The sequence below is a fragment of the Pseudorasbora parva genome, chromosome 20 (genome assembly GCF_024679245.1).
Source record: "Pseudorasbora parva isolate DD20220531a chromosome 20, ASM2467924v1, whole genome shotgun sequence".
NCBI lineage: Eukaryota > Metazoa > Chordata > Actinopteri > Cypriniformes > Gobionidae > Pseudorasbora > Pseudorasbora parva.
Window position 1 is genome coordinate 6,793,773 of NC_090191.1, and position 22,687 is coordinate 6,816,459.

Here is a 22,687-nt window from a genome sequence, read left to right on the forward strand (position 1 = left end):
TAGACTTTCAAAAGTTTTAAAAGGAGGAACGGACACAGGGTGAATCTTGTATTGCAGTTTGTAAAGAACTATAATACCACCACCTCTACCTGTAGTTCGTGAAACGTCAATGAGTCCAAAGCCCGCTGGAGGCAGCTGATTAAAAAGAAAACCATCGTCCTGTTTGTGCCATGTTTCCGTGATGAAAAACAAGTCCAGCTCCTTGTCCATAATAAAATCCGCCAGTAACAGAGCTTTGTTGTTCACAGAGCGCGCGTTCAGTAACGCAGCTTTTAAAGGGCTTGTAGACACCACCGCATCACAGAAATGCCGCTCGTACGGCAGAGAAGAAAAGTTAGTTAGATCAGCCCCGGAGGATGGCGGTCTTGTAGTCCTTCGTCGGTAGTTCAAAACTGGGATGGAGGATGATGAGGAAGAGATGTAGCTTCGTCCTGTGCTCCGATGAATATACCGCTTGGGCCGCAATAATCCAGCCCTGTCACAGCGGTCGTAGGAGTCCCCCGACAGATAGTAATTCCGCTTCAGGGATAAGAGCTGGCGAGAGGTGTACTGTAAGGCCATGTTCATTAAAGCCTCGTCTGCACCAGCTCCCAATGAGCCTATCTGTGAGTCCACAGAGCCGATAGAAAGCAACCAGGCCAACACCAAGAAAAACTTCCCGGCAAACATGAAAGCACGCTGCATCACTACGGAGAGAGAGGAGCGGCAGCCAGAACGCGCCAGCGTACCCTACTCACCCCCAGCGGCCTCATCTTCATTAGTCGCTGATGCCGGTTGCACAGCCCCTTAGGCATGTTCCGTTCCACCTAAGAGAGGCTGTTGAGAAAAAAATAAATGAGCTGCTCCACATGGACATTATTAAAAAAGTCAAGGGAGCCACCCCTTGGGTAAACCCCATTGTCATTGTGCCCAAAGTAGGGATGCTCATATTGACCATTTAACCATTAACCGATAGTAAGAGTTTTGACCGATTAACACTACCAGTTAAACGGTTTAAAGTTTTTTTTTTTTAGTGCGTTTGTTTGCTTCATGGTAAAAAAAAAAAACTGCATTTGCTAACTCCCGGGGCGCGTCGACACATGCAACCACACGTGCCAACACAGATATATTTCGCAAAATGGGAAAGAAGAAGCCTACTGTGTGGGACTATTTCAACAGAAAGGGTGACGAAGTTACTGCAAAATAAGCTATGCGGTATTACAATACAGCAGTAGTACAAGCTCCTGACGGGTGGAGGAAAGCAAAAGAAAGGCGCTTCCCGAGGCTGGCCACTCTAGTGAGGCGTCTCTGTATTCCCCGGGCACCAGGCAGTGCCGTCTGAAGCTTTAATGTTTAATGCTTTGTTTTCGTAGTGTGGTTTTGGTCACGTTTACTAAAGTAAACATTGTCACTTATGTTTTCCTTGCTATTGCAAGGAATGAATGGGTCAGTTTTTTTCAGCAAACTAGACTGGAAGTGCCATCAGCTGGAATTGACTCAAGAATCAAAAGACATCACAACTTTCACTGTTCACAATGGGATATATAGGTTCAAAAGACTGGTGTTTGGTGTTTGAAATAAATTAAATAACTAATCAATTGATTATAACATTACATATAAAAACAAAGAAAATAAATGACTTTATATTTGTATTTATTTATTTGACTAGCAATGTGAACTATATTACTAACTTACGATTGTGTTAGTAAATGTATTCCACCAATACGTTCAACTCTTAATGTTGACCCTGTTGCATTTTTTTCTACGTAAACTTCTATGCACTTTTGTGATTTTAGACTCAGCAGAGTGTGAACGGGACTTTTATTTTGTTTCTGATATATGACGTCATAAGGCCGCGCCGCACTCCTGCTTCTGTTGTGATTCAACTGGAGAAAGGTTTGTGTTTTAAGCGTGTAAGGCAATATAAACCCTTCAATGCTTTGCGGAATTAATGATGTATGATTGAATATAACACTGCATTGCTTTATTTCACATTTATCAGAGTTGTGTGAGTAAAGTAACAATGTTTTGCTCTTTATCGTGAATCAGTTCAAATTTTAATTCAGTCTCTTGCGAGTGAAGAGAGAACCGGAGCTTTCGACTCCGAGACAATTCAACCGATTGATTCACAACAAATGATTCAGTGATTCGAAGCGCTGCGTTCTCGACTTCTACAAATCATTAAATAAATAAACGGACTAGTATATTAAGGCTCTGTATAATTTGCATTATTATATGAATATGTAGTGTTAGTTTTAAGTGTTTGCCTAATCAGGTCATTTAGGCCCATCACTCTGACTGATAAATATTTATCATATTTTGGCAGAAATAGAATTCATGAACAATATTTTTTAACAGAAATATGACACAATTTAAATTCATAGTTCAGTAATACTCAAAAGCTGACCATAAGAATTCAACAACAGACCACCAACTAATAATATATTATATATACTCAAACCAATATTCTGCTTAAAAAATATTTTGTTTTGGTGTGGGATGTACTTATTACTTCAAATAAAAAAAGTGAGGAGAGGAGTTATGTTTAAAAACCAAAACCGGTGTCAAAAGGACTTAAGATCCTAGACCTAGATATCAAATCAATTAGATCTCTTTATGCTTAAATCTCTTCTCCTCCATCTAAATTAGTTTGGGTTTAATATGTTTCCTTCATTTGAGTGGTAAGATTTTTTTTTGGGAGGAGGAAGATATTTATTAGTGTGTATTGTGCAACAAATAAAACCAAAGAAGTGTCATTTATTGTTCTCAGAATATATCCTGAGAAACACATTAGTATGAGATGTCTCGATGTGTTAAAATGAACTGAAACCTCGTCTGAAATCAGTTAATCTTAATTCAAATGAATATGACTTAGATAGATATTGATTTTTTTTTTTTTTTTTTTTTTTGTCATTAGGAAAATGTTATATTCATCCAACCAAATGGAGTAATTCAAACCACAATTCAGCTCAATTTAAGTTAAGGTCAACTTTTTTTTGTTTCTTTTCATTTCAATTGTTATGTTTCAATTTATACAACAAAATGTGAAAATGTGGTAAGGAACACACTGTTGAATTGTGTAATTTAGAAAACTAAATAAAAATGAAACAAACTATCACTCTCTGGACAGTGCGCTTGAACTATTGACCTAGGAGAGATTTAGTGTGCATTTATTTTTCTTTCTGTTAATTATTTTCATCTTAAACAGGACAAACACAGAAAAACTCCTGGGGAAGCGACTGAGATCCACGTGACACTATTATAAAGATGGCATTTATTAAAGAGGAGAGTGAAAATATAAAGATAGAGTTTATTAAAGAGGAGAGTGAAGACATAAAGATGGCGTTTATTAAAGAGGAGAGTGAAGACGTGAGGATTGAAGAAACATTCCGAGTGAAAGAAGAAGAAACTGAGGAACAAACAGGTTGGTTTCATTTTCAAAGCTGAATTATGACTAATATTGTGTTGGTCCTGCTTTTGCTGCCAAAACAGCCCTGACCCGTTGAGGTATGGACTCCACTAGACCCCTGAAGGTGTGCTGTGGTATCTGGCACAAAGATGTTAGCAGCAGATACTTTAAGTCCTGTAAGTTGCAAGGTGGGGCCTTCATGGATCTGACTTGTTTGTTCAGTTGTGGTGAAACGGATCACAATACTCACGGTTCGGATCGCATCACAGATCACAGATCAATTTTTTGGATCATAAAAAAAGGGGAGGAGTGTTTTTATTTGCTTTCCATTTATTGTATGAAAAATGTGTGTGTTAGCATAACCTATATGGTTATGGTGTTAACAAATAAAAAATAAATAACCAGCTGAATAAATCACATTTTACTCAGTTGTTAAAGTGTAACATGTGAAAAACAACCTCATGGGAGAGAGTAGACCTTTTACACCTGTTTAACACATTTTCATTATTTTTATTTAAAATTCAAAAGTTGGTACTGAACATGCCATCATTGCAATTCTCAACATTTAAACAATGTTTTATTAAATTCATTACTTTATATTTATATAGCCTAGTACTTTAGAAACCGGCTATAGACTATGTTAAAATAACAAACATTTTAAATTAGAACTTAGACAAAAACAGCCAACTCGTTTTTTTCTTTCATTTTTTAAAATCTTTTTAAAAGAAGTCCTGCAGGTCATAAAGAACTTTGTTTTTCCACCTCCAAGAAAGGCGTGCTTCATTATTTCACTTGTTTGCCATGTGTTGACTTTGAAACAGAGTACACTTTACATTATATGCACTCCTGCAGCACTCTCAACCAATTTAACTTTTTCACACACCCCTCGGCCTATTGGGAGGGGTGGGGGTACTGGTTTGCTTATCTCAAATGATTGGAAATTTGATCCCTTACCATCTCTACCGGCCAGTTCATTTGAATCACACTCAATCACTATTACTCACCCTGTTAAAATCCATGTGGTAGTGGTCTATCGTCCTCCAGGTCACCTCGGTAACTTTGTGGAGGAGTTGGATGTGTTACTTTCTAGCTTCGCTGAGGATGGCACTCCTCTGATTCTGCTTGGTGACTTCAACATCCATCTTGATAAACACCTAGCTGCAGACTTCAGCACTCTACTGACTTCATTTGACCTTAAGTTAGCATCTACTACGGCTACTCACAGATCAGGTAACCAATTAGACCTCGTCTACACACGCAACTGCTCCACGGACAACACTTTAGTTACTCCATTACACACGTCAGACCACTTTCTCATCACTCTTAACCTTATACTGACTCCTGATACAACACGCACTCCTACACAGATTACGTTTCGGCGTAATCTACGCTCACTCTCTCCCTCTCGCCTATCCACTATGGTTTCATCTTCACTCCCTCCACCTGCTCAGTTCTCAGCACTGGATGCTAACAGTGCTACTGACACTCTTTGCTCCACTCTAACATCCTCCTTAGACAGTTTTTGCCCCCTTTCATCCAGACCAGCCCGCCCCACCCCATCTGCCCCCTGGCTGTCTGATGTTCTCCGTGAAAATCGCTCTGGACTCAGGGCGGCAGAGAGGAAATGGCGGAAATCTAAAAACTATACTGACCTTACCTTGTATCAGTCTCTTCTCTCTTCTTTCTCTACAAATCTCTCCACTGCTAAAACAACATACTACCACAACAAAATCAACAATTGCTCTCTGACTCTGGCACACTATTTAAAACATTCTCCTCTCTCCTTTGTCCTCCCCCCCCCCTCCTTCATCAACTCTTACAGCTGATGACTTTGCATCATTTTTCACAAACAAAACATCTCTCATCAGCAACCTGTTCTCCTCACCACAAACTGACACACACATCTCAGCAACTAACACAAACACGCTTCCATCCTTCTCTCCGCTCTCCGAGGCAGATATTTCTAAACTCTTCCTTTCCAATCACCCTACTACCTGTCCACTTGATCCTATACCCACTCACCTCCTTCAGGCCATTTCTTCTTCAATCACTCCTGTACTCACTCACATTGTCAACACTTCTCTTCACACAGGAACCTTTCCCACAGCATATAAGCAGGCTCGGGTAACCCCACTGCTTAAGAAACCCTCTCTGAATCCAGCACTTTTAGAAAACTACAGACCGGTATCCCTTCTGCCTTTCATTGCAAAGATACTTGAGCGAGTTGTGTTCAATCAACTCTCTATGTTTCTTGAACAGAACAACCTCCTTGACAACAACCAATCCGGCTTCAAAAGCGGCCATTCGACTGAGACTGCCTTGCTCTCGGTAACTGAGGCACTGAGACTGGCAAAAGCAGCTTCTAAATCCTCAGTGCTCATTCTGCTGGATCTGTCTGCTGCTTTTGACACAGTTAACCACCAGATCCTCCTGTCAACACTTATGAAGACGGGGATCTCAGGAACTGCTCTCCAGTGGTTCAGGTCTTACCTCTGGTAGGTCCTACAGGGTCTCATGGAGAGGTGAAGTGTCTAAGTCACATCATCTAGCTGTGGTTCCCCAGGGCTCAGTGCTTGGACCACTTCTCTTCTCCATCTACAGCTCATCATTAGGTTCTGTCATTCAGAAACACGGCTTCTCCTATCACTGCTATGCTGATGACATTCAACTCTACTTCTCATTTTAACCAGATGATCCTACAGTCAGTGTTCGTATCGCTGGCTGTCTGACAGACATTTCTGACTGGATGAAGGAGCATCACCTTCAACTCAATCTTGCAAAGACAGAAATACTTGTTTTCTCAACCAACCCAGCACTTTATCAAAATTTCTCCATTCAGCCTGGTTCATCGACCATAACTCCATCCAGGACAGCCAGGAACCTTGGAGTTGTGATTGATGACCAGTTAAACTTCACTGACCACATTAGTGCAACAGCCCGGTCCTGCAGATTTGCTTTATACAACATTAGAAAGATCAGACCCTTCCTATCAGAACAGGCTGCACAACTCCTGGTTCTTGTTCTCTCCAGACTGGATTATTGTAATGCTCTTCTGGCTGGGCTTCCAGCATGCACTATCAAACCCTTGCAGCTGATCCAGAATGCAGCGGCGAGAGTGGTCTTTAATGAGCCGAAGAGAGCTCATGTTACGCCTCTCTTCATCAGACTGCACTGGTTGCCAATGGCTGCTCGCATCAAATTCAAGGCACTAGTTCTCGCCTATAAAACAACTACTGGCTCTGCACCAATATACCTAAACTCGCTTGTTCAGACTTACACACCCTCCAGAAGCTTGCGTTCTGCGAGCGAGCGACATCTCGTGGTTCCATCCCAAAGAGGCATGAAATCGCTCTCACGGACATTTTCCTGGACCGTTCCCACCTGGTGGAATGACCTGCCGATCTCAATTTGTGCTGCCGAGTCTGTAGCCATTTTTAAAAAACATCTTAAGACACATCTCTTCCAATTGCACCTGACCAATAAAGAATAGCACTTAACTATCCATACATTTTTTGTTTGTTTGTCCAAAAAAAACAAAAAAAACGGTGTACTGTGCTAATTAACTGAGACTTCTTACAGCTCTTACAGATTGTTGGCCTTGTTTGTTTCGTTGCTTCTATTGCTCTCCCCTTTTTTGTAAGTCGCTTTGGATAAAAGCGTCTGCTAAATGATTACATGTAATATGCATCTGTGGAGAAATTACTAGATTTTTGCAACAATACATGTTTTATTGTTTGTTTTAACTCAACTAATTTAATGTAAAGATCTATAATTACTAATTAAATATAGTAAACTTAATAAACAAGTTTTCTAAAGTGTTTTCGGTGTCGGCTGCAGATATACATCTCTGCTTTCGATTATTATATAATCAGACATTATTTGTTTTCGATTAAACTTTTCTGTTTATAATGGACATTTACATTTTTGCAGGTGCAGATCTTGTTTAAAAATAAAGCTTAATTTGTTCTATTTTGCTGTGTCTTTAAATCGTTTGTTTTTCCTTTTTATAAGGTTACTAAAGGTTAGTTTTGTTCTCCTTATCAATATTCTTTTTAATTTGTAATTAATGATTCAAATAAATTATGAGGGTGTTTCATACTAGCAGCTAGGCAAGCATTATAATGTGTGTTAAAAAGACTGCTTTCTGTGGGACATGGTAAGTACCTTTGGGGTTCACTTTGGGCTTTTTCACCTATAAAATAAACAAAAAAACATATTAAAAACACAATAAAGAACAGGGAAAAAGCAAAAAAAGCATAATATGAGCACTTCAAAATATGAGCACTTTAAAACATTGCAACTTTCATCGCAACTTTTAAGAAAAGTGACCGTAACATCAGGCATTTTAGGCTGCAACAATCACAAAAAAGGCCCGCGGAATTCTGGAGGGGCTGATTTTTCCAGTCTTCAACTGTCCAATTTTGGTGACCTTGTGCAAATTGTAGAATATTTTTCCTATTTGTAGTGGAGATGAGTGTTACCCGGTGGGGTCTTCTGCTGTTGTAGCCCATCCGCCTCAAGGTTGTGTGTGTTGTGGCTTCACAAATGCTTTGCTGCACACCTTTGTTGTAACGAGTGGTTATTTCAAGTTGCTCTTCTAACAGCTTGAATCAGTTGGCTTATTGTAAGCTGCTCATCCCAAATAAGGGCAGTGACGTCAGTGGCGTCCATGGGGTTTCCTTGAGTGTGCCGGGCGAGAGAGAAACACCTGTGTCAAATTAGTAATTAGAGATTAAAGCTATAAAGGTATGATGCTTTTGTTGTTTGGGAGGGCTTTTTCTGTGAGTGCTGCTGAGTTCCTTGCCGAGGCTGCCGTGTCGGGACGTGGGCTGAGGATTGTTCCTGTTGCGTGCGAATAGCTGGGAGGGATAGTTTGTAGTATTGGGGTTTTCCCCTACTAAGTTGGGCGGCCGCCGTTGATTTCCCCGAACGCTGTATCCCACGTCCGGTAGCGGGTAAGGAAGCCAGCAGTACACTTTTATTTTCACCGCTGTAGTGTTTGATGTGTTTTTTTAATGTATTGAGATATATATATATATGGTGGTTGTATTGCCGGGGAGACTTATTTCATGTGTGTGCCAATATTGGTCCCCCGGCGCTTTTTGTCTGTAAAGTGAGCGTGTGTGTGCAGGGGGTTTGAGGGCAGGTTATTATCTCCTAACGCTCCTGTAGGGTATACAGCTCGACGAAGGCTATGTATTTGGCCCGAGTGGTATCGATGGTCTGAGTGATATTTGGTGTGTATTTATTGGTGTTATTTAATGAATTGATTATTTATGCTACGGTGAGGTTTTGCGGTGTAATGAAATCATGCATGTATTGTGATCCTAGGAATTAATTGAATGGGTGTTTTTTTATAATAACTGTTGAGACCCCGAGTTAAATATGTTCCTGCTTGTTGATGTTGTATTCTTCTTATAGTTAACCTTGCTGGGTATTAGTATTATCAATTAACAAATTTCCAGTGAATTGTACCTATCTTTATCATGTAAACCTGGCGCCCCCTGAGTTTTAATACCATTGTCCATGAATAAAATTGTTATATTTTCTCTCTTGAGTACTTGAGTGTTTTCTTGGTTATTGAGCCCACAGTAAATTCATGGTCCAGTAGAGAACCTGTGAATTAACCTTTCGTAGTAATTGGGGGTGGGTTACAACTTGGCGTAGTTTTGGCAGTCTGGACTGTGGGCAGTATCCAAGAAAATGTCAACTACACAACAATCAGAACCGTTATCTTCTACATCGAGTGAGCAGCAGCAGAGAGTAGATGGTTCACCTGACAGGGGTCAGAATCCAGTGACGAATTCAAATATGGTTATGTTTCCTTTGATGATGGGGGCACATTGGTGTCAAAAATTTAACGGAGATCAAAGAGCGCAGGGGAATAATTTTCAGGATTGGTATAATATGCAGACATCAATGTTCAATATGTACCCCTTTTCTGAGGCGCAAAAAGTCTCAGCTTTGATAAATAATTTGGATGGTGAAGCAAAGAGGGAAGTGTTAGCTTTGTCAGTAGCACAGCGTACAACAGCTGAACAGATATTGTTATTCTTGAAAAATAGCTATGGAGACATAGTCCCCCTTGCAACCCTTCGGGCCCAGTTTTTTACTCGGAAACAAAGGACAGATGAGAATGTTAGACAGTTTGCATTGGCACTTCAGGAATTAAGTAATCGGTTGGAGAATAGGAATGATAGTACAATTGTGGGTGACGTCTTGCGTGATCAATTTATTTTAGGGCTCTGTGATGCAGGACTGCGTCGGGAACTTCGGGGTATGGTTAGAGCAGTCCCTGGGAGTTCTTTTGTAGAAGTTAAACAAGAAGCTATTCTACGAGCAGAGGAGTTTGGGGAGGTGAGGCAGGCAGTAGCCGCAACAGTACAGTTAAAATCAGTCCCAGATACGTCAAAATTAGTTGAAGAGATTAAACAGGAGGTTTTTTTGCAGTTAAGAGGAGAGATAAAGGATATGGTTGCTGGAATGATTAATGAAGTGCGTGAGGGAGTACAGACTTTGAGGCCCAATAGTGATAATGCAAGACCAAGGTATGAGTTTAGGAGGGGTCAAAGAAGCTCAGATCAATTTGACCATCAAGGAAGGCCGATCTGCCGACGTTGTAAACAAGTGGGGCATATTGAAAGGCGTTGTGGGGTTGTAGAGGGAGCTCAGGGGCCTTTAAACTTGTAAAACCCACTGTACAGGCCCAAACAGTGGGTACAGGGGGTAGTGGCCAATCAGAAAAGAAAGATAATTTAATAGGACAATGTCCAGTTGTTGAAGTGATGATACAGGGGGTTAAAACGCCTTGTTTGATTGATACGGGGTCACAAGTAACTACATTGACTGAAAGTTATTTTAAGAAATATTTTGAGACTAGAGGGCCAACAATGTACCCACCCATCCAAAAGTTTAATCTGGTGGCTGCGAATGGGTTAGTTATTCCATATATAGGATATATTGAGGTGGATTTGAATATATGTGGGAAGGTTATACCAAAAAGGGGAGTGTTGATTGTTAAAGACTCAAATGGATCATCACATCCAGGACTGATTGGCATGAATGTGATTAGAGAGTGCAGAGATTTCCTTATGACGCAGACTGGGGATAACGGGGTGGGATCTGAAAGTGAACTGCAGGTCAAGGTGTGGCATCAGATGTTTTCGGTGTGTGACGATTTGTTAAAGTTTGCTGATGAGACAGGACAGATAAGTTCAATTTACTGGCCGCAGGGACGACGAAAGATGATACCAGCACAGTCAGAAATGGTGATAGAGGCACGTGCTCGTGTACGACCTGACGGGAAGGATTATGTGGGTCTGGTAGAACCTTGTCAAGATGCATTGCCGGGCCAGTTATTGGTAGCCAGATCATTGAGCACAGTTTGTAAAGGGAGAGTTATGGTTAGAATTCTAAATCTTTCCCCAGTCCCAGTGACTCTTTTTCAGCGTTGTCGAATAGGGCAGATTTTTGATGTTGACTTGTGTCCGAGTCGGAAAAGGGATGTAGAGTTAAGACCATTGGATGATGAGACTGTGGAGGTGGGGGTAAGGCAGAATAGAGTGCAGAATGTAGAACAGGAGCAGGTGTTTGGGCCAGTAGCTGTCCCATTAGATCCACTGCAATTTAGTACTGAACAACAAGATATGATTGCCAAATTATTATTCAAACACCAGAAAGTTTTCTCAGAACATGATGAGGATTATGGGTGCACTGATAGGGTTTTACATGTGATACCAACAGGTGATGCAGCCCCAGTTAGAGAACGGTATAATAGGATTCCACCAAAATTGTACCAAGAAGTACGGGGACTTTTGAGTAACATGCTGGAAAATGGTATTATTAGGGAGAGCTTTAGCCCTTGGGCAGCGCCTGTAGTGCTTGTCAGAAAGAAGGACGGCACCCTTCGTTTCTGCGTGGACTACAGGCGGTTGAATAGTGTAACCCATAAAGATTCATATCCCCTCCCCAGAATTGAAGAATCGTTGGCTTCATTGAAGAAATCTAGAGTTTTTTCAACATTAGATTTGGCACATGGGTACTGGCAGGTGGGGGTGCACCCAGCTGACAAGGAAAAGACTGCCTTTGTGACCCCTATGGGGTTGTATGAATTTAATCGGATGCCAATGGGGCTTTGCAATGCCCCAGGAACATTTCAGAGACTGGTTGAAAGTTGCCTGGGCGACCAAAATTTTGAAACATTATTGCTCTATTTGGATGATATAATTGTCTTCTCTCCTTCTTTTGAGGCCCACATTGCCCACCTGGACCTGGTCTTCAGCCGCCTGGAGAACTTCGGTTTGAAAGTTAAACCCACTAAGTGCTTTCTCTTCCAGCATGAAGTGCATTATTTAGGTCATGTGATTGCAGAAGGAGGGGTGTCACCAGACCCAGAGAAGTTGCAAGCAGTGGAGGCCTGGAACACCCCTCAGAATATTACTCAGTTGCGGGCTTTCTTGGGCTTAGCAGGCTATTATAGACGTTTTATTAAAAACTTTGCCCAGATTGCAGCACCCTTGAACTCAATGATGTGGGGGACCTCAAAACGACGTACCCGACCGGTCACAGGTAAACAAGACCGCTGGGCATGGGGAGAGGCACAGGACATGGCATTTATGAAATTAAAGGAGAGTCTTCTACAAGCACCCATATTGGCTTATGCTGATTTTCAGTTGCCATTTCTGTTGTACACCGACGCCAGTCAGACAGGATTGGGAGCAGTGCTGGCACAGGTACAAGAGGGGAGGGAGAGAGTGATCTCCTATGCAAGCAGAAGTCTTCGCCCAACAGAGAGAAATGATAAAAACTACAGCTCATTCAAACTAGAACTGTTGGCGTTAAAATGGGCCATAGTAGAAAAGTTTAGGGAATATCTTGCTGTATCTCCCTTTACTGTTTTTACAGATAATAATCCATTGGCTCATTTGAATACAGCAAACCTGGGTGCAGTGGAGCAACGATGGGCAGCACAGCTCGCAGGATTTCAGTTTGAGGTGCGTTATAGACCGGGGCGGACAAATGGAAACGCAGATGCCCTCTCCAGGTGGCCGGTGAATGAGACATCTTGTGAGACTACAGAGGATGGGATAGCTCCATGTGGTGAGGGTGGATATGTAGCATCGGAAGTGGTCCGTGCCTGTGTTCAGGCCTTCGTTCCAGCAAGTAAAGATGTGGAGGAGGGCCAGGAGATTGAGGCAGGGGCACAAATGAATCAAGAAGACCGAGTTGGCCCCAGCCTGCTGGCCGAATGGGTAAAAGCACAGCGGAATGATCCAGTGGTGTCACGATTGTGGGTCTATATGGACAGAGGGAGAGGGCCTGTTCCAAAAGAACGAGCAGCTGAAGATCGGTCTACTCAAGTGCTGTTGCGACAGTGGGCCCGCCTCTGTGTGAGTCAAGGACTGCTGTGCAGGGAGGTATGTGATCCAAAGACATTTGACAAATGGAAACAAATAATTGTACCTCAGTATCTGCAGAATCAAGTCCTGGAATGGGTGCATGACCACGCAGGACACCTGGGAGTGGAGAAGACCCTAAGCTTGGCTCGTCAACGTTTTTTCTGGCCAGGGCTGGCACGAGGAGTGGAGAAGTGGTGTCTCCAATGTGTCCGTTGCAACCTGCATAAGACTCCAGCCAACAGAGTGAGTGCCCCTCTTGTATCTATACGGTCAGAATACCCTCTACAGATTGTCTCTGTCGACTTTTTGTCATTGGAGACTGCACGCAGTGGAATGTGTAATATTTTAGTAATGATGGATCACTTCACTCGTTACGCGGTGGCAGTGCCAACTTTGGACCAAACAGCAGTGACTACCGCAAAGGTGTTGTGGGAACATTTTATACAGCCTTTTGGGGGGTTTGATCAGTTGCACTCTGACCAGGGCCCCAATTTTGAATCAAAGGTTATCAAGGAGCTATGTTCATTGTACAGCATCACTAAGTCTCACACAACGCCCTATCACCCTGCAGGAAACGGACAGTGTGAACGCTTTAATCGGACATTGCTAAGTATGCTGGGTACATTAAGGGACGATCAAAAAGAGAACTGGGACCAGTATGTGGCAGAGTTGGTACAGGCCTATAATAATACACCTCATTCCTCTACAGGATATGCCCCTTACTTTCTAATGTTTGGCCGCCATGCGAAATTGCCCATTGATGTGATGCTGGGCCGAGGAGAGGAATTTTCAGGGACAGGGGGCAGCTGGGTGCATCATCACCATAAAAGATTAGCGATTGCTTATAATCAAGCCAGAAAACAGGTCCAGAAGGCGCAGTCTCATCAAAAGAAGGGTTTTGACCGTAGAGTCAAGGGGGAACCTTTGTTGGTGGGCCAGAGAGTAATGGTGTTAAATAAGAGGGCTAGGGGACAAGGTAAATTGGATGATAAATGGGAACGGAATGTATATATAGTTACGTCACAACCGAATCTTGATATACCTGTTTATGTGGTTAAGCGGGAAGGGGTTGATGATGACGGGCGGGTGTTGCACCGTAATATGTTAAGCCCATGCAAGTTTGAAATTGCCTTGCCCCTAGAGGGGAAAGAAGTAGAGGTTTTGCCTCCTGATTCTGTTAATCCTGTGAACAGTAATTGGTGTGTGTATCCTTTGGTGGGGGGATGTTTTTCAGAGTTGCCAGCACCCGTACAGAAGGATGGCAAAATCGCCCATAATATGGACATTGATGAGACAACATTGCCGATCGTACAGGGGGAAGGTCCCTCTACCCCAAATGCATCACAGGTTGAGGGTGTAAGACGGTCCACTAGAGCCACGAAGGGCCTGTTACCTCAACGGTATAGAATGTGAGGTGCTTGAGTGGGAATGTGCGGACACATTTGGAGTAGGGGGGGTGGTTGTAAGCTGCTCATCCCAAATAAGGGCAGTGACGTCAGTGGCGTCCATGGGGTTTCCTTGAGTGTGCCGGGCGAGAGAGAAACACCTGTGTCAAATTAGTAATTAGAGATTAAAGCTATAAAGGTATGATGCTTTTGTTGTTTGGGAGGGCTTTTTCTGTGAGTGCTGCTGAGTTCCTTGCCGAGGCTGCCGTGTCGGGACGTGGGCTGAGGATTGTTCCTGTTGCGTGCGAATAGCTGGGAGGGATAGTTTGTAGTATTGGGGTTTTCCCCTACTAAGTTGGGCGGCCGCCGTTGATTTCCCCGAACGCTGTATCCCACGTCCGGTAGCGGGTAAGGAAGCCAGCAGTACACTTTTATTTTCACCGCTGTAGTGTTTGATGTGTTTTTTTAATGTATTGAGATATATATATATATGGTGGTTGTATTGCCGGGGAGACTTATTTCATGTGTGTGCCAATATTGGTCCCCCGGCGCTTTTTGTCTGTAAAGTGAGCGTGTGTGTGCAGGGGGTTTGAGGGCAGGTTATTATCTCCTAACGCTCCTGTAGGGTATACAGCTCGACGAAGGCTATGTATTTGGCCCGAGTGGTATCGATGGTCTGAGTGATATTTGGTGTGTATTTATTGGTGTTATTTAATGAATTGATTATTTATGCTACGGTGAGGTTTTGCGGTGTAATGAAATCATGCATGTATTGTGATCCTAGGAATTAATTGAATGGGTGTTTTTTTATAATAACTGTTGAGACCCCGAGTTAAATATGTTCCTGCTTGTTGATGTTGTATTCTTCTTATAGTTAACCTTGCTGGGTATTAGTATTATCAATTAACAAATTTCCAGTGAATTGTACCTATCTTTATCATGTAAACCTGGCGCCCCCTGAGTTTTAATACCATTGTCCATGAATAAAATTGTTATATTTTCTCTCTTGAGTACTTGAGTGTTTTCTTGGTTATTGAGCCCACAGTAAATTCATGGTCCAGTAGAGAACCTGTGAATTAACCTTTCGTAGTAATTGGGGGTGGGTTACATTATTCTCTTCTGACCTCTAGCATCAACAAGGCATTTTCACCGCACTGGATGTTTTTCCCTTTTCACACCATTCTTTGTAAACCCTAGAAATGATCATGCGTGAAAATCCCAGTAACTGAGCAGATTGTGAAATACTCAGACCGGCCCGTCTGGCACCAACAACCATGCCACACTCAAAATTGCTTAAATCACCTTTCTTTCCCATTCTGACATTCAGTTTGGAGTTCAGGAGATTGTCTTGACCAGGACCACACCCCTTAATGCATTGAAGCAACTGCCATACGATTGGTTGATTAGATAATTGCATGAATGAGGAATCCGTGGTGGTTTAGTGTTTTTCAGTCACAAGATGGCGCTAGACAGTCAACGACAGCTGAGTGACACGTTAAAATAGTAGGAGTGTGCCATTGACCAATCAGAATAAAATATTCCACATTGGAGTGTAATAAGAGATAATGTTAAACTGTCTGTCTTACAGTTTTGCTATTTGCAATCCAGAAGAGAAAGATAGAGATCACATAGAGAGAATGGGTGCTCAACACACTTAATGAGTGACGAGAGAACTGAACTAAAGTTTAGTCTGGCTTCATATCAGTGTCCCCCCCCATAAACTTCTGGGACCTCTTGTCCCCTTTTCTGTTGGTTGTGATGCTTTATGCTTACATGTCTAAATGTTTTGTCTATTGCTTTAAAAAAAAAAAAAAAGTCCATTAAACTGGTGTTAATGTGCATTTGTCTCTTTTTGCCTTAGACCTGACGGTGCTGAAAGAGGAGAATGAAGTTTTGAATGAAATGGAAGATCAACATAAGAATCATGATTTCATAACAAGAGAAAAAAAGATACAAAAAAGGGATGAAAAGATTTTCACCTGCAAACAGTGTGGAGACCATTTCACTGCAAAAAGCAGCCTTAACAGACACATGAGAATTCACACGGGAGAGAAGCCTTACACATGTCAACAGTGTGGAAAGAGCTTCACTCATAAACACCACTTTGTAGATCACATGAGAATTCACACTGGAGAGAACCCTTTCATCTGCCAACCGTGCGGAAAGAGCTTCACTCATAAACACCACTTTGTAGGTCACATGAGAATTCACACCGGAGAGAAGCATTTCACCTGCCAACAATGTGAAAAAAGTTTCATCCGAAAAGAATGTCTTAAAGTCCACATGAGAATTCACACCGGAGAGAAGCCTTTCACCTGCCATCAATGTGGAAAAAGTTTCATCCGAAAAGAATCCCTTAAATTCCACATGAGAATTCACACTGGAGAGAAGCCGTTCACCTGCCAACAATGTGGAAAAAGTTTCACCCGAAAAGAATCCCTTAAATTCCACATGAGCATTCACACTGGAGAGAAGCCGTTCACCTGCCAACAGTGTGGAAAGAGTTTCACTCTAAAAGGAAGCCTTGAAAAGCACTTGAGAGTTCACACTGGAGAGAAACCATACACATGCCATCAGTGTGGAAAGAGATTTGCTGACAAACGAAGACTTGATCAGCACATGAGAGTTCACACTGGAGAGAAACCATACACATGCCATCAGTGTGGAAAGAGATTTGCTGAAAAACGAAAACTTGACGAGCACATGAGAGTTCACACTGGAGAGAAGCCTTATACCTGTACTCTGTGTGGAAAGAGTTTCAGTCAAATGGGAAACTTTAAAATCCACATGAGTGTTCACACTGGAGAGAAGCCTTACACCTGCCAACAGTGTGGAAAGAGTTACAGCCGAAAAGGAAGACTTGACGCACACATGAGAGTTCATTCTGGATAGGAGCCGTTTACATGTGATCACTCTGGGTAAAGTTTTAGGTATAAAATAGCCCTGGGGTACCACATGAGTATTAATTTATGAGAGAACTTTTTTTATTTTTTATGTCATCAGTGTGGAGTGAATTTCACAGACAGGAAACGCCTCATGTTTGAGAGACTGTATAATGTGCTATTTATTGTTATGGTACTAAATCACCTTAATTATAAGGTGGGGGTATCACATTAAGTTTCTGTCTATCTTGAGTGCCTATAGAGTAGTATTGCATCCTTCATATCTCTGAAAAGTCTTTAGTTTTATTATATTTATTTAAAAAGATACGATATACTGAGTCATTCTGAATAAAACTGAGCAGCTTGAGGTGTATCGTGTGGGTGGAGCTATAGAGTCTCCACTTTAAGAAACGTATACTTTTATTATTTTGTCATATTTTTTTTTCTTTATCTTTTTTAAAAGTTGCACATGAAACACAAAACAAGATATTTTGAAGAATGTTGGCAACCAAGCCATTTTGGTTAGGCTACCATTGAATATTGTATGAACAAACAAAAAAAAACAGACTTTCTTTTATGTTACATAGAGACAAATTAATTCCGATTTGAAATGACATTAGGGTGAGTAAACGATCACATGTTTGTGAAACATTGATATCTATCTTTCATGAGGTTCTCATTGAAATAACATTGTTCAATTTCATTAGATCTATTAAAAAGTTCATAAAACATTTAGAGAAAAAAGCTTTGTCCTTTATTCATGGGATCCAGACTTTAAAGATTTTTTGTTGTTTTATAATGACATTTAACTGAGTTTAACTCTAGGTCAGATTCATTTAAAGCTACACTGTGTAACTTTTTTAGTTTATTCTTAGCTAAAAACACTTATTTCTTTCAAAAATATGTGCGCTCATTAATGTATATTTACTTCTTTCAAGTAATAAAGTATTCTCGTAAGTTTATAATATGCCATTAAAAATACATACGGGTGAGGGGTTCGAATGCTGGTCGCCATGTTGCTCCTCCATCTTGAGAGTACATTAGCTAAAGATGGACATACCCATAAATTCAAGCTTTGCCTTTCGCGTTTTAACACTCGATGGCACCATGCCGAATGTGAGGGGGATTGTCATGTTAATCTTGGACTAAATCGGCCACCGTAGGAGTTGAAACGAAATCAGAATTGAGAGGAACAGAAACTAATATTCACTGGATTGTCATATAAATTTTCACCGCTAGATGGGGGAAAATATCACACAGTGTATTATTATGATTCTTGGGTAACACAGTTTCAAGTGTCTAGTTTAAAATAAGACTAGATTTATAAATATAGACCATAGGGTTTAAGAGCTACAGACATTTGTATTTGGATATATGTCGTTTTTAGAAAATTCTCAAAAATAGAATTTTTGAAAATTTTCTGAACGAGATTCATTTAGGGTCAAATGGATGAGACTTTGATGTTAAGGGCCTGAAAATACCATAAATATAAACCTGAATGTCTGATCTAATTTTGATTCAAATTTGAGGATGATACTCCCAAAAATATACAGTTTCTGTAAGCTTTTATTCAAGAAAAGTCTAGGCGTCCTTTCCAAAAGTCCACTTGGAGACTCCAAATGGACATCTGGTAACCAAATACACTACAAGTAAACACTTTACTTCTCTACTTCTCTCCCATACTTGGATGTATGGGAGAGAAGTAAACACTACATACTACCAATTTAGCACTGCTCTGCCCATCAACCCACACAAGAAAAACATATTTCAGCACAACAGTTTTATAAAATGTTCTTTATTTTGAATAATTATAATAGTGAAAACAGTGAAGGGTGAAACAGTGGGAAAAAAACTATTGTTTCACTGTATGAATAAAAATTATAAAATTGATAATTTTACAACTAATGAACACTCAAATTGAATTTATTTTTTATTTTTTACATTTGTAATTATAAACAGATTTTCATTCAAATAAATTACAATAAACTACTAATAATAATGACTATACTGTTAGGGGTTGACAGTTTTGACCCATAGACGCATAGAGATGTTCAATCATCGGAGAGAATTTTACTGAAGAATAGTTTGCAGTTTCATCGGTAGAGTCAGCTTCAGAGTCTCTCAGGGCGGTGTCAGGCCAGACTCTACTCTACCTTACACAAAATTACCACACCAGTTATACCAATTTCAAGGGCATGATTTACATCATTACAAACACGTGGAATATTACTGATTGGCATAAAGTCTAAACAATGTGTCACGCGAGAATAGATATATGTTGTTGTTGTTGTTGTTGTTGTTAATCAGGATGTATACATCAGACAATCCCAAGATTGGGGTAGTGTTGACTTCAGGGGAGTCCTAGAAAGACGCCAAGAGGTCTAGCGTGTGAGAAAAAGCGGTCCAATCCATTCCATAGACCTGCACAGAACATGTAACACACACACACACACACAAGACTCTAGGGCACATCTCTCCTACAAGGTTAGTGCAGCAGTGAGCTTATCAACAGAACTAGATATCAACACCACATGACAAACAAATCTCCAGAAAGAAAAGTATGACTAATGTCATCTACCTCATTCTATAAAGAAATATAAAGACAAAAATATACTTCTATCAATGGGAATAATCACACTACATAAATGGGAAGAAATCACTCCCACCCCTTCCTGTCCTGGGGTTACTAACAACAGGCAGGATTCACCTCTTGGAAGTTCTAACTTTCTCTCCAAGGCCCTGTTGGTCAGGACCCAGAGATAGAGGTCAGGCTATCTCGGTCAGACCGTCTCTGGAAAGCAAATTAGATACCATACAGCAGACATAGAGTCAAAATCATATTAAATAATAGTTAAATGTATTAATGATCAAATAAAATTGATTGTCAATAATTAATTATTTTTAAAGGATAATAACTGATTATTTAATTCATAAGGTTATTAAAAATCATTCAAAAGTATAAGATGCATATGATGAAGAGGCAAGGGTGTCGGCCCACTACCCCTTCATTCCCCCGTTTTAAGACCAATGTAGGGTCCAATACCGCCACTTCTGGTCTACAAGTGAGTTCTCTACGGAAGGTTGAGTGGTGACTCATGCTTCCCTGACAGGTCACACTTGTCTCTTCACCTCATCACGGACATGCTGGCCACTAAAAAGACCAGTCCCCATTCTGAGGCTCTCACACCTTCCACTCACATTAGGGGTACAACATGTTTCTTTGTCAGCTTGCTTCTCAGATTGTTTGTTAATGTCAGCATCCTCCTGTCCTCCTTGGCAGGATTCAGCTTGCTCCTCGGCAAGAGGACCTGCACAGATAGAAAAGACTAAAACGAACACACATCCAAACAGTTATGTCAATGGTTAGTTTGAGCATGTGCAGATGCATTAAGGCAGTTGCATCTGCAGTGCAGTTCTTCAACTGGGAAGCCTCTACCCATCTGGAGAACAAAACAACAATCATTAGGATGTATGAAAAGCCCCCACTAGGGGGTAGTGGCCCTATGAAGTCAATCTGAAGATGGGTCCACGGACCCTGGGGACATGGGGCGTGACCTAAGGGGATATTTAGCTTAGCTGAAGAATTAACTTTTAAGCAAATTAAACATTTGCAAAAATCCCTGCAAGAAGCTCTCATCTCTGGCCACCACCATGTTTTAGAAATCATTGCATATGGTTTCTCAGGCCTAGCATGTGCCAACCCTTGATATAACGACATGAGCTTGGTTCGAGCAGAAACAGGGCAGAGTTTATCAGTGTACCTAGTTTTGTCCATTGCTCTGTTTCTTCAGGATCTTTATCCTGTGCATAAATGTCTTGGGGTGGCTCACTCTCCTGGGGAGAGACAGCCATTATACTCATGCAACTCTCTGTCTGTTGTGCAGCCAGCCTGGCAGCAGCATCAGCAGCTTGGTTGCCCCTGGATTCTGGGGCGTTATCAGTAGAGTGTCCTGTTCTTTTGATAACAGCTCCTTCTGCAGGAAAATCACAGTCAGACATGAGTTCCTGTACCTGCTTTTGATGAGAGATGGGTAGACCAGGGGTGGTAGGGAACCCCTGTCATTACCATACAGGTCCGAAATCATGGACCGTCCCGAAGGCCTTGCCGTATTGAAGTGTACGCGTGAGAGTGACCAGATCTGCCACCTGAGCCCCTCCCCCTGCAAGAGAGTCACATTCAACAGTCTCATAATGTTTGTTTACCACAGCCCAGCCTGTGAAGCATTGTCCTTGTTCATTAAAACTGATGGAAAAATCAGATGGACACAGTTGTGGGCCGTTCCTTCTTCTGGAATCAAGGAGCCAGGGTTTACAGCATTTTCATTGTCAATTTGAATTTCCACATTCTTACTCAGAAGAGTGGTTTCCCCCTTTGCTCGTCTTTGATTTAAAATAGATTTAAAAAAAGTGTTTGCCAATAACTTCAAAAGCTGATGTCTTGTGTGCGATATCACCTTTTGATGTGTCACAAAGTCCTCCATGGTTTTCACAGCCCATTCTGCACAGTTACATGTCAGCAGGCAGGGGTGCTGACCTGCCATAGAAACAGGAATAGGAACAGAATAATATCCTACCATTCCGTAGGAATTTCGGCCTGGAACTCTCTGGCTGAGGGCAGCGGAGGATGAAGCGGAGGGTGAAAAGGGTGGCTGCTGTCAGCATGTCTCAGTGCTGGGGAGGAAGTGAGAGTTACATTGATACTCACTAACGCCTCCTCCATCAACACCTTCCAGTCGATTAACTCAGATTCAGGTTTGCCCCCTTTAAGAGATTCTGTGAGGGGTTTAGACAGTTCAGTGTATTCAGGAACATAGTGGCGGCAGTAATTCAGAAGATCCATTACCTGCCTTAGACCAGTAACCATGTTTGGCTTTGGAAGTTCGACGATGGCTTTGACTCTTTCTGAAGTGATTCGTCGGTCGTGCACCCCGACAATCTGCCCTAAATACGTCACCTCCGGCAGGGCCAGCTGTGCCTTTTCAAGTTGCCTTTGTATCCCCCGTTTTCCAGGGCATACAAAACAGTCCGTACAGCAGTTAAATGTTTGAATTTGCTTGGGCTGGCAATCAGAATGTAGTAGTTGAGATTTGAAAGCAGTTAAGATTTAAAATAGTTGAGATTTGAAAGCACATGGTGAATACAGATCAGAGAAAAGGCCAGATTGGAATTAGAAAAGAACCGAACACAAATAATGAAAAGGAAGATGATACTCAAGTGCCTTGCCGGGGTCCTTGCTCGGGAGGAGTTGCACAGAGAAGAGTTGAGGTCTTTACACTCGTCGGTCTTGCACAGGGAAGAGTTGAGGTCCTTACACTCATCGGTCTTGCACAGGGAAGAGTTGAGGTCTTTACACTCGTCGGTCTTCACACAAGGAGGGCTTCACATTGCTGCTTCCGCTGCCGCGGACTATCACGCTATTTATACTCACCTGAGTATCGTTATTGAAAGCAGCTGGGAACGCCCCCAACAAATGCTCACTCACAACATGGCAATGACCAAACAAATGCTAACTCCCACACACACCGCGAGAATACACCAAAACTAATAATACACACGACTGCACTACACAGACACACTTATCCAACAACAAATGAACAAACAATCAAATGAGAAAAGTTACAAACACTTACAGAG

General features: G+C 41.6%; 1 protein-coding gene across 1 annotated transcript; it reads left to right on the plus strand.

Moving 5' to 3' along the window:
* The first annotated feature begins 1,825 nt into the window (after nt 1-1,825).
* LOC137049300 (gastrula zinc finger protein XlCGF57.1-like) lies at nt 1,826-17,325 on the plus strand. The gene is made up of 3 exons (XM_067427807.1): nt 1,826-1,875; nt 3,188-3,403; nt 16,033-17,325. The coding sequence occupies exons 2-3, from the start codon at nt 3,247-3,249 to the stop codon at nt 17,061-17,063; spliced, it is 1,188 nt and encodes a 395-aa protein (XP_067283908.1). The 5' UTR covers nt 1,826-1,875; nt 3,188-3,246; the 3' UTR covers nt 17,064-17,325.
* Nucleotides 17,326-22,687: the final 5,362 nt, after the last annotated feature.

Excerpts from the sequence above, each read along its gene's own strand:
- LOC137049300 (XM_067427807.1), top strand. The coding sequence starts at position 3,247 with ATGGCATTTATTAAAGAGGAGAGTGAAAATATAAAGATAGAGTTTATT. Across the intron at positions 3,404-16,032 it reads AGAAACTGAGGAACAAACAG|ACCTGACGGTGCTGAAAGAG; the intron begins GTTGGTTTCATT and ends TTTTTGCCTTAG.